Here is a 12500-nt window from a genome sequence, read left to right on the forward strand (position 1 = left end):
TACTTTTATAACAACAAGCTTAGCAATGCATGCTTATTGGTCGTTCTTACCAAAAACAAAGAGACACTTGGCGGAAATGATTTTTGGCAGACGTGATGGATAGGGTTGAGTGAGAAATGTTCCATTTAAAAAAAAAGGGGGTTCGCAACTGTTGTTCAGACGAGATAAGATTGCATAAACATGCCTTCGATCAGTTGAAATAGGCCCTTAGTCATTGCTGACGATTCACGACTAAATGCGAAATGATGAAAACACTATGTGCAAAGTGGGAATTACTTTTCTTACCATCGCCTGTGTCAATCTGCAAAATGGTCGCAGAAAAAATGTCACACTCTGAACAGGAAACAGCCAGGCTGTTTTGTTTTTGTTTTGTCTGGATGATGTACAGAACTGAACGTATCATTAAGAGGCACAGAAGGCGCACCTGCCGAAGCAGAACAAGCACAAAAGTGTTACTTTGGACAAGCAGGAATTAAGTCAAAAGTAACAACCGGATGTGACGTGGCACTGACCCAGATTGGAGAAGTCGTCGACGAGGACGACCTGACGGAGGAGGTGAGGGGGCGACCTGTCCAGCACGCTGTGCACTGTCCTCAGCAGGGCTGACCACGCCTCGTTGTAAAAGATGATCACCACGCTCGCGTCGGGCAGATCTGAGCTGTACTGTATGGAACCGCATCTGAAAAATTCAAGTACTCGGAAAGACCACACTGCTGAGTGCCTCAGATAATACAGTTGTATTACATTGAATTGAATTGAATTAAATTGAACATTGCAGTTTACAAGCAGAACATTACCTAGTATGTCCTAAAAGCGAATGGTATCGCGTTGACAAACGATTTTCTTTTTTACAATAACACTCTGGACTCCCTAACAAAATCATTTTATATCCCCCCTTCCTCCCTCTGACTCCTTGGGCGAACTTGTTTTAGGCAGGTTAAGAAGACTGCAACCGTCCTTCTCATACGAAAGAAATGATACAGCGCCCTAGAATGAGGCGACTTTAGAGATAGAAACAATGGATAGAGGGAAATTGTCGGCACAGAGAAGCAGTGTGCGTGCGTGCATGCGTGCGTGCGTGTGTACGAGCGCGCTCGTGTGTGTGTGTGTTTGTTTGTGTCTGTGTGAGTGTGTGAATGCCTGTGCATCAATACATACTCACTCACTCTAGTTCATTGAGGCGTGGTGGCAGGGAGCGATGCAGAGAGATGAGACTACTGACCAGCTCATTAAAGCCGTGAAGTTGCTTGGACTTGTCCAGTCTCTGCCGCTGCTTCTCGCTCAGGTCACTTATGTTCACCATCACACCACTGCCCAGTTCACCTACCAACATCCACTTTCACTGGACATCGCTTTTCGTGAGTGTGTGTGTGTGTGTGGGTGTGTGTGGGTGGGTGGGTTCCTGTGTGTGGGTGGGGGTGTGGAAAAAGGAAGTAGATTTGCCTGTTGTGAATTGAAAGCATTGGCCCAAGGTTAGTTCCTTCCCCTCCCCACCCCCCTTACATTGGTTCCTTCCCCTCCCCACCCCCCTTACATTGGTTCCGCATAGCCATATCGGTTAAAGGGACGCTAATAACAAAATCACTAACCAACACCCTTCACCAACAAACTCACACACACAGACAGACAGAGACACGCACGCAAGCGCACGCATTCACGCACGGACACACACACACACACACACACACACACACACACACACACACACGGACGAAAGCACGGACGAAAATACAAAAGTAAGAAAACACCAACACTTTTGATTTAAAAGAGTCTTGAAATATGAAAAAGTCTTCTAATAGTTACCAGCATTGACAGGAGGTCTCCATTGGTCATCCACCACAAGGTGCCTCTTGGTGGAGCCAGGCGCGGTCTCGTATGGACCCTTTCCAAACTGAGTTCCGCTTAACTCCGCGGTTATTTTTTTTTCATCTGTCACTGTTCTCAAACCTGGTTTCCTCAGAATTACAATCTTGTTATTTTTTTGGCCAAGTTCGTCATGACTTCGCACAGTGTCCTGAATGTAAGCATCGTTACGATGCTGCGATAGCTGTAGCAGCTTGTCGTATGACAGAGGACCTTCTGGGTTATGGTACCCTCCGGAAAAAATGAGCAGCAACGCTGTTGTACACACCACCACAACAGATGGTCCTAAATATCTCAACTTCAGTTTTCTCGCCAGCAACATGTTTTATATTTGAGGACGGTCAATACCTCCAATCAGGTTGGTTGGTTGGTTGTTGGTTGGTTGTTGGTTGGTTGTTGGTTCTTCGTGTCCCTTCAACCTATTTGGCTATTGGGGACCGATTCACTTGTGTTTTCTTTGTCAATCAAATCAAGTTCTACACTGGTCTCCAAGAGGTCTCAGAAAAACAAGGAAGACGGAAGACAGCCTGGCGACAGAAGATTGACCAAGATCGACGTCTGGCCAACTTGCTGACTGAAGGCGTGACGGGCGCACCCTGACTGCCTCATATGTGACCCTCCACCACGAAATGAGTCGCATGTCACCTTGCGCGGTTCTGTGCTAGGCTTAATATAAGTCCGGGGAGTGAGTGTCTGGTAACAGTGTGAGGGTCACCTTAGTCACAGGCTTATAACTCAAACAGTATTCGCTCTTTTCTAAACGGGTTTCACCACTGGATAGAGCATTAAAAAAACCTCTTTAGGAAAATGTAAAAATACGAAAATCATGCAAAGGTGACATGCGACTCATTCCGTGGTGGAGGGTCACATATGTCGTCAGACGCGGGAGTCAACAAGTAAAAAAGTAAGTCTGAAGGTTTCTTCTTCTTCTTCTTCTTCTTCTTCTTCTGCTTTACAAACGCAATTTCATGATTCTTTGATGACCAAATAACTCGCGCAAGTTGATTTCCTCTACCATTTAAGCAGAAACCTTTTGAATAAAAGTATAGCCTGTCTTCAACCTAACATTCTGACTGTATTGAAAGTCGTACGACAAATAGCAAATAAAAGTGAGAGAACAACATACTGTCACAAAACTGCCGCATTCGACAATAGCGTTCGACAACACGACAGAAAATAGCATCATTTATTGTCAAATAATTGTCACGTTCACAAACAACATGATGGTGTGGAAGAGAATTGCGTAGTGTCACACACATCGCCAGGTTCACAAGCATCATAACAGAACGGGAAGAAAATTGCCTTTTTGTCAGTAAATTGTCAAGCTGACTGATACAATCTTGTACGGCTTTAGCCGGACTAAAGCTGGGATTACAAGTTCGATTTTTTGCTTACTTTCTGCCTTACCTTTCCTGCGCGTAGTAGCAGATGGTATGTCAACTGACCAAGGCAAAAGTCGAACTCTTAGATTATACATTGAATAAGACATCTCGAGGTGTGTGAACCAGCTGTGCATAAAGCTTGCATACAAAAATATGATTTAATAAGACTTTTGGCGGGGGCAATAGCTTGGTACCGGCACGGTTGGCCTAGTGGTAAGGCGTCCGCCCCGTGATCGGGAGGTCGTGGGTTCGAACCCCGGCCGGGTCATACCTAAGACTTTAAAATTGGCAATCTAGTGGCTGCTCCGCCTGGCGTCTGGCATTATGGGGTTAGTGCTAGGACTGGTTGGTCCGGTGTCAGAATAATGTGACTGGGTGAGACATGAAGCCTATGCTGCGACTTCTGTCTTGTGTGTGGCGCACGTTATATGTCAAAGCAGCACCGCCCTGATATGGCCCTTCGTGGTCGGCTGGGCGTTAAGCAAACAAACAAACAAACAAACAAACAAACAAATAGCTTGGTGTGAGCTATATTATTTCAGTCAGTTATTGTGTCAGTTTGAAAGTTCGGGGTTTAAAATCCGGGCTGCGCCTAATGGGTTAAAGGCACCCTCCTTCCCATGAAAACAGTTTATTTTACCATCACAGATCTGGCCAGGGTTTTACACGGACATATTCTAAAAGTCAAGAAATGACTCCTTGCTGTGTTGAGTTGGAGTTTTTTTTTTAATGAATCACTTTGATAATTGAATTTACGAAATTAATTCATTAAGAAATTCCCACTGTGTACAGTGCACAACTACTTGCAGTCACAGTTGATACAATGTTGATACATCCGGATTTCAATGGAAAGACAGCACACTAAAATATCACACACACACACACACACACACACACACACACACACACACACACACACACACACACACACACACACACACAGAAATACACACCCGCGTACTAATGCCACTCACGCACGCACTTATGTATCTCGAAGATAGAAGACACCCATTTGTATGACCGACTAATAAACACAAACGCAAACGCACCGAATAATGAGGATTAACTCAAATGAACGACATTTCTTCATTCCTCGAATGCCAGTACCGGTATGTAGACACTGATTTTTCCTTGGTTTTGAGCCTTTTGGTATAGGTCACGTCACATGACGCTTCGGCTTGGTTGTGAGCCTGTTGGTAAAGGTTACCTCACATGACCTTGTCTTTGACCTTACGTCCTTTATGTCACCTTCACCTTCACAGCACAGGAATACCAGCCGCCTCGTCCTTGCGCCACGACGGACCAAGCACGGGACTCTTGTCCCACAACCACCGCTGGCTTGGGTTGCCATGGTTACAAAGAGACAGCACCACCTTAAAGCCTTGAGCAAGTTTTGCGTCCTCCGCCAGCTGGACACAGCGTCCGCTGCTGAGGTGGTGGAGTCGTTGCAGACCCTGCACGTGAAAAATGTACAATGTGTGTTTGCTTTTATGGAACGCAGAACACAGAATATTTCATCACCTACGGTTGGAAGTTTATCTTTAATGTTGCAGTTAAAATGCCAGAAACGCACTTAACTCTGCTGTACTCCAGAGATTGTCCACTAATGTATAAATAACATAAGTTTTTTATCAGATAGGCACCGTCATGTATTTTCAGATACAATGCATATGTCTCAGATGTAACTGAAATACCAAGAAGGACTTTGACAAAGTTATTAAACAACATGCTGTTCAGAACTGCTGCAAAGGACTAAAAATAAATGCAAAATTCTGATATGGCGTACAGGATCTTTTCCGTGCACACTTGGTCTTGTGCTTGCGTGTACACACGAATGGGGAAATGTTGTTTGTTTGTTTGTTTGCTTAACGCCCAGCCGACCACGAAGGGCCATATCAGGGCGGTGAATGGGGAAATGGCACTGGCAGGACTGCGCATAAGTTGACCTGGGCGATTGGAAAATATTATTCTCCATTCACATGCACTAGGCGCGACCGGGATTCCGCTTGGGAGGCCGGCGGCTTATCCTGGGCTGGGTGGCCGAGTGGTAACGCACTTGCGCTCGGAAGCGAGAGGTTGCGAGTTCGACCCTGGGTCAGGGCGTTAGCAATTTTCTCCCCCCTTTCCTAACCTAGGTGGTGGGTTCAAGTGCTAGTCTTTCGGATGAGACGAAAAACCGAGGTCCCTTCGTGTACACTACATTGGGGTGTCCACGTTAAAGATCCCACGATTGACAAAAGGGTCTTTCCTGGCAAAATTGTATAGGCAAAGATAAAAAATGTCCACCAAAATACCCGTGTGACTTGGAATAATAGGCCGTGAAAAGTAGGATATGTGCCGAAATGGCTGCGATCTGCTGGTCGATGTGAATGCGTGATGTATTGTGTAAAAAAAATTCCATCTCACACGGCATAAATAGATCCCTGCGCCTTGAGTCCGAGTCTGGAGATACGCGCGCGATATAAGACTTCATATAAAAAAAATAACTATCCACTAGGCCATTGCGCCCGTCATCCATGCTTCTGACCGGGATGATGAGCACCCTTCCACTCGGACAAATGCCAACAATCTAAAGCCTGGCTGTGGTAGATTCTTGCTGAATTATTGTCGAAAATAACACCCATGTAAACCTGCGAAATGAAGTCAGAAATGAACCTGGAAATGAAACTACCTACTCTGCACAAGAAGCAGGCCCCAACGGCAAACAGCCTTTAGAGCAACAATTTCGCCACCTACAGCACTGACTCACAACGGCCCATCACTCCCCCCCCTCCCACCACCCTTGAAAACATCTTTTTCTTAAGTCAGGGTAACACCCGGGAACATAATTATCCCTAATGGTTTTACCGTGGGAGCCTAAAAGCACACGTATCATCAGGAAGCAGCCATACTGTACATATTTGGCATGTGACCACGTGGAACGATGTTCATATTTCATGTACAAATCTAGACAGATATGTGGTGTTTACTTGACCGGCCGTTTGCACGGGAAGGAAGGTACCCTTGAACAATGTTAAAGGAACTTCATGAAGCACATTCCCAGCAAATACGCGGGTAGGCTTAGTTACCGGGAAGTACGTCCATGTCTGGCTGCCACCGTTATCATGGCACTTCTGCAGGACGACCGCTGCAGTCGCCTGGTCAGCGTCCCAACAGTAATCCCCGCGAAATATTGTCGCTTGACCAATGTACATTGACCACTCCGTTGGCATCTGTGACATTACGGAATAGCAATTACGGACTGTAAATAAAATATAATCATTGCAGTTTTCATAAAGCAAAACAATTAGGCCTACTCTCCTTACAACAACAAAAAAGAAGAGAGACACGGAAACAGAGATTTGGAGACATGCACACTGACAGGAGGGTGAGAAGACAGACAGGTGAATGGAAGAATAGCTTAAAAAAGGCAAAATAAATAAGGGACAGACACACAGACGGATAGGCAAACAGATACACAGAAGCATCCACTCACGTAGCTGAATCTTTTCTCGTCGTTTATGATGGTTACGGAAAGATTACCGGCGAACATGTTGATGGTGACGTTGTACAATTTATTGGTTATCTGAAACGAATCCAGGCAATGAAATATAAATGATAATGCTGAAAGGTGTTTTTATTTTTTTTTTACATTTAGTCAAGTTTTGACTAAATGTTTTAACATAGACGGGGAATCGAGACGAGGGTCGTGGTGTGTATATGTATGCGTGTGTGTGTGTGTGTGTGTGTGTGTGTGTGTGTGTGTGTGTGTGTGTGTAAAGTGATTCCGAGAAAACTACTGGATCGATCTTCCTAAAACTTCACATGAGAGTTCCTGGGTATGATATCCTTAGACGTTGTTTTTCATTTTTTCGATAGATGTCTCTGATGACGTCATATTCGGCTTCTTGTGAAAGTTGAGGCAGAACTGTCACACCCTCATTTTTCAACCAATTTAATTAACATTTTGGTTAAGCAATCTTCGACTAAGTCCAGACTATGGGATTGCATTTCAGCTTGGAAGCTTAAAAATTAGTTAATTAGTTTGCTCATTAAAGCTGTCATTAAAATCGAATTTTCAGAAACAGATTAAAAAATGATCGCATTGTATTCCTCACCTTCTCCTGAATTCAAAAATATATAGATATGTCATGTTTACTCTAAAACATGTGCTCAGACCGTGTAGGACCGCTTTTACCCGCCATTTATGATTAGGCAGCCATACACCGATTTCAGGGGAATGGTGTTCGGATATACCTGTCCGTGTGCTACTAGGTCAGCAGGCAGATACTTCTCTGGCAGCACGTGCTTCATGTACCAGCCAAAGCTGTGACACTTGAGACGTCTTCGCAACTCCTGACGCTCAGAGACGTCACCCACGTTTTCCTGCACAAAACACGCCGTATTATGGTGATAGTTAAACGACTAACAGTTTGATGATGAGCTGGTGATACAGAACATTCCAACAACAAATTTGATGACCCTAAATTCTGAGCTAAACAATTAGCTGACATACCTATGCCGTAACACACAATTCAATAACGAAAACAACAAACAAACTAAGTAACAAACAAACAAACTAAGTAACAAACAAACAAACTAAGTAACAAACAAACAAAAATCATCAAAGCAGAAGCAGCCATTGACCCTTGTTTTGGCAAGAATAAAAAGAGTGAAAAAAATATGCTTTGAATCCGCCACAAATAATCTAGAAGCTGAAAGCACATGAGAAGTGGGAAAAGGGATACGCATTCTGAATGTGTTATGGAAAAGCGACAAGGCATACACAAAAGAAAGAACGAACGTTCTGGATCTTATTTTGTAAGATGCGGGTAATGTTCAAGAATAGTGTCCCAAATTAAAGGAAACTGTCGCAATATACCGAACTTTGCAGACGGAGAGAACCGAGGCAGAGTATTAAAACTGAGGCAAAATCGTAGTAAAAAGCAATGATTTTGACTTTGACATTCAAACTTATTCCATAACATTTATTTTCGTGTTCAAAGAACAAAACTACATGCCGGAATTTTGACAAAGAGAGTTCATTTGGCACACTTTTCTTGAATTTTACCCAGAAGTGACCGCTTACAGGTTTATATGAGAACTTGTCCTGTTCAAAGTAGACTCGGTAATCATCCAGCCACACGGCAGCAAGTCTCGCCAAGTTCGTGGCTATGTTGTTACCAGAACCGTAGGGCGAACGAGACCGGAAGACGTGACCTACATTGGAGCAAGGTATCATCTCCAGTGTACCATCACACATCCAGATCTGAAATAACAGTATCTTTTTTCACGAGTGCGTGGGGTATATTTAAAAGAAAATCTGCTCTGCAAACAAACTTCACCGAATTCAAGATGTTATCTCTCAGCTTCTGAGTACTATTTGCCTGTTCTTTATGCTGTTTTATGACCGGCGTTGTAATTAAGTTAACGTTCTAGTCATTTGCCTGTTGTTTTTTTTCAATTCTTGATTTTGGAGCAGTCTACCTGTTTCATTTTTGTTTATGTTGAAGGAAAATAACCCGTTCAAACAGGACGGGAAAAGCCAAACTTGAGAATAATACGAACGAAAAATAACCGCTGAACAAAATTTATATATAAAACAAGTCGCGTAAGGCGAAAATACAATATTTAGTCAAGTAGCTGTCGAACTCACAGAATGAAACTGAACGCAATGCCATTTTTCAGCAAGACCGTATACTCGTAGCATCGTCAGTCCACCGCTCATGGCAAAGGCAGTGAAATTGACAAGAAGAGCGGGGTAGTAGTTGCGCTAAGAAGGATAGCACGCTTTTCTGTACCTCTCTTTGTTTTAACTTTCTGAGCGTGTTTTTAATCCAAACATATCATATCTATATGTTTTTGGAATCAGGAACCGACAAGGAATAAGATGAAAGTGTTTTTAAATTGATTTCGACAATTTAATTTTGATAATAAATTTTATATATTTAATTTTCAGAGCTTGTTTTTAATCCAAATATAACATATTTATATGTTTTTGGAATCAGAAAATGATGGAGAATAAGATGAACGTAAATTTGGATCGTTTTATAAATTTTTATTTTTTTTTTACAATTTTCCGATTTTTAATGACCAAAGTCATTAATTAATTTTTAAGCCACCAAGCTGAAATGCAATACCGAAGTCCGGGCTTTGTCGAAAATTACTTGACCAAAATTTCAACCAATTTGATTGAAAAATGAGGGCGTGACAGTGCCGCCTCAACTTTCACGAAAAGCCGGATATGACGTCATCAAAGACATTTATCAAAAAAATGAAAAAAAACGTTCGGGGATTTCATACCCAGAAACTCTCATGTCAAATTTCATAAAGATCGGTCCAGTAGTTTAGTCTGAATCGCTCTACACACACACACAGACAGACACACACACGCACATACACCACGACCCTCGTTTCGATTTCCCCTCGATGTTAAAATATTTAGTCAAAACTTGACTAAATATAACAAGTCGCGTAAGGCGAAAATACAATATTTAGTCAAGTAGCTGCCATTTTTCAGCAAGACCGTATACTCGTAGCATCGTCAGTCCACCGCTCACGGCAAAGGCAGTGAAATTGACAAGAAGAGCGGGGTAGTAGTTGCGCTAAGAAGGATAGCACGCTTTTCTGTACCTCTCTTTGTTTTAACTTTCTGAGCGTGTTTTTAATCCAAACATATCATATCTATATGTTTTTGGAATCAGGAACCGACAAGGAATAAGATGAAAGTGTTTTTAAATTGATTTGGACAATTTAATTTTGATAATAATTTTTATATATTTAATTTTCAGAGCTTGTTTTTAATCCGAATATAACATATTTATATGTTTTTGGAATCAGCAAATGATGGAGAATAAGATAAACGTAAATTTGGATCGTTTTATAAATTTTTTTTTTTTTTTTACAATTTTCCGATTTTTAATGACCAAAGTCATTAATTAATTTTTAAGCCACCAAGCTGAAATGCAATACCGAACCCCGGGCTTCGTCGAAGATTACTTGACCAAAATTTGAACCAATTTGGTTGAAAAATGAGGGCGTGACAGTGCCGCCTCAACTTTCACGAAAAGCCGGATATGGCGTCATCAAAGACATTTATCAAAAAAATGAAAAAAACGTTCGGGGATTTCATACCCAGGAACTCTCATGTCAAATTTCATAAAGATCGGTCCAGTAGTTTAGTCTGAATCGCTCTACACACACACACACACACACACACAGACACACACACACACACACACACACGCACACACGCACATACACCACGACCCTCGTTTCGATTCCCCCTCGATGTTAAAATATTTAGTCAAAACTTGACTAAATATAAAAAGGACATCATTTCATCAGCTTAGAAATTGTTCTGATTGGGATTATTTAGAAAACCCAAGAGAAAGGTGTACAAAATAAGGGAAAAGAAGGAACCCATATGTGACCTTAAAAGAGAGTTCCAGGTTCTCGCCACCCCAGATCTTCATTCCCGGGTCGTACGTGCCCAGCTTGTAGAAGTAGTCACGGTCAATGGCGAACAGTCCTCCTGCCATGGTGGGGGACCTGTCGTGCGAAACCACACACACACACACACACACACACACACACACACACACACACACACACACACACACACACACACACACACACACACACACACACACACATACGCACTTAGGATAGGTAAGTTGATCTGGAACCAGGCTTACTTATATGCAAAAGGGAAACAAACTTGATTTTTAGCTGGTTTCAGAAGCATCTATAAAAGGTGCGTTTAAGATAAAAAAAAAAATAAAAAAAATAAAGAAAACTGGAAAAACAGTAAATAACAACTAAGAGAGAGAGAGAGAGAGAGAGAGAGAGAGAGAGAGAGAGAGAGAGAGAGAGAGAGAGAGAGAGAGAGAGAGAGAGAGAGAGAGAAAGAGAGAGAGAGGGGAGGGAGGGAGAGAGAAGGAGGGTGAGAGAGAGAGAGAGAGAGAGAGAGAGACAGAGACAGAGACAGAGACAGAGAGACAGACAGACAGACAGACAGACCGAGGCCTAAGTGTACCTGACAGGATCAACACTTGACTTTCTTCTTCTCTTCTCTGCTGGCTGAACGGGCATCCAGCTAAAGAGCAGATTCCACTGGAACGTCCCCACGTAGAGCTTGTCCAGATTAGTCTGCTTGTACTCGAAGGTCTTGGAGTCGATGGAGTGGATCCTGGGCACCACCACGTGGCTGGCGTTCTCGGCTATTCTGGACAGCAGTGGTTCCAGCCAGCCTGGTGTGGGGATAAACCACACGAGGGATGTCTCTCTGACAAGAGTGAATACACATAGGGCGCACGTACAGACATACGGATACAAACACCACGGACACACACACACTCATCATCATAATCACCAACAACAGACAACGGAACGTTACATCAGCATTAGTATACCCCAGCTCGGTTCGGTTTCACTAAAGTTCTAACAAAAGACGATGTTCGGAAATATCTCTGTCGGGTTTGTATTTGTTGTGGAAGAGTGAATATTCTTGGAAAAAATTGAGGCACACTTTCCCACGTGACATTCCATAATTCGTATGTTTTATTCAGAAGACAACACACTCACCTTCAGCACACTCGCGGCATTTACTGAAATCCTTACTATTTCAGCTTATAAATCAACACTCTCACCCTCAGCACACTCGCAGTGCGAGTCGAGGAAGACGACGGTGGTGGCCGTGACGTGACGCAGCCCCAGGAGACGCGCCCTGATCAGCCCCTCCCGTGACGTGGCGCGCACCACGCTCACCTTGCCCAGTCGCGACACATAGTCGTCCAGGGGCGCGCCCAGGTCAGCTGCAATGGTCTGGAATGTCATCATGTCGCAAAAAACCACTCCTGCTTAAATTTAAGGCACAGTGCTTCCCGTAAAAAAACTTGTTGTAAGGCTGCTGACTTTCGGTCTGTGTCAAAGTAGAGAGATAGCCTTATCCGATCTGTGTCAAAGTAGAGATAGCCTTATCCGACCTGTGTCAAAGTAGAGATAGCCTTATCCGACCTGTGTCAAAGTAGAGAGACAGCCTTATCCGATCTGTGTCAAAGTAGAGAGATAGCCTTATCCGATCTGTGTCAAAGTAGAGAGATAGCCTTATCCGATCTGTGTCAAAGTAGAGAGATAGCCTTATCCGATCTGTGTCAAAGTAGAGAGATAGCCTTATCCGATCTGTGTCAAAGTAGAGAGATAGCCTTATCCGATCTGTGTCAAAGCAGAGAGATAGCCTTATCCGATCTGTGTCAAAGCAGAGAGATAGCCTTA

At 43.2% G+C, this 12500-nt stretch overlaps 2 protein-coding genes across 2 annotated transcripts in view; both read right to left on the reverse strand.

Annotated features, from left to right (window-relative positions):
- Positions 1 to 477: 477 nt before the first annotated feature.
- LOC138981256 (uncharacterized) lies at positions 478 to 2890 on the reverse strand. Its single transcript, XM_070354098.1, has 3 exons — positions 1804 to 2890; positions 1167 to 1323; positions 478 to 679 (listed from the first exon to the last, which is right to left on the reverse strand). The coding sequence occupies exons 1-3, from the start codon at positions 2183 to 2185 to the stop codon at positions 478 to 480; spliced, it is 741 nt and encodes a 246-aa protein (XP_070210199.1). The 5' UTR covers positions 2186 to 2890.
- A 145-nt stretch (positions 2891 to 3035) lies between these two features.
- LOC138981702 (polypeptide N-acetylgalactosaminyltransferase 5-like) overlaps positions 3036 to 12500 on the reverse strand; it is a 14210-nt gene continuing 4745 nt past the window's right edge. Inside the window, exons 4-11 of the mRNA XM_070354724.1 lie at positions 11876 to 12040; positions 11263 to 11476; positions 10658 to 10775; positions 8314 to 8493; positions 7482 to 7610; positions 6721 to 6810; positions 6314 to 6457; positions 3036 to 4699 (exon numbers count right to left, since the gene is read on the reverse strand). Of these exons, the coding sequence (XP_070210825.1) occupies positions 4502 to 4699; positions 6314 to 6457; positions 6721 to 6810; positions 7482 to 7610; positions 8314 to 8493; positions 10658 to 10775; positions 11263 to 11476; positions 11876 to 12040 (1238 nt within the window). The 3' untranslated portion in view covers positions 3036 to 4501. The remainder of the gene's footprint in view (positions 4700 to 6313; positions 6458 to 6720; positions 6811 to 7481; positions 7611 to 8313; positions 8494 to 10657; positions 10776 to 11262; positions 11477 to 11875; positions 12041 to 12500) is intronic.

Source organism: Littorina saxatilis, linkage group LG12 (assembly GCF_037325665.1).
Source record: "Littorina saxatilis isolate snail1 linkage group LG12, US_GU_Lsax_2.0, whole genome shotgun sequence".
In the NCBI taxonomy this organism is placed as follows: Eukaryota; Metazoa; Mollusca; class Gastropoda; order Littorinimorpha; family Littorinidae; genus Littorina; species Littorina saxatilis.

Coding starts and splice junctions, on each gene's coding strand:
- LOC138981256 (XM_070354098.1), bottom strand. CDS start 2,185: ATGTTGCTGGCGAGAAAACTGAAGTTGAGATATTTAGGACCATCTGTT. Junction 1,324..1,803: donor GAGACCTCCTGTCAATGCTG/GTAACTATTAGA, acceptor GGATGTTGGTAG/GTGAACTGGGCAGTGGTGTG. Junction 680..1,166: donor CCACGCCTCAATGAACTAGA/GTGAGTGAGTAT, acceptor TGAATTTTTCAG/ATGCGGTTCCATACAGTACA.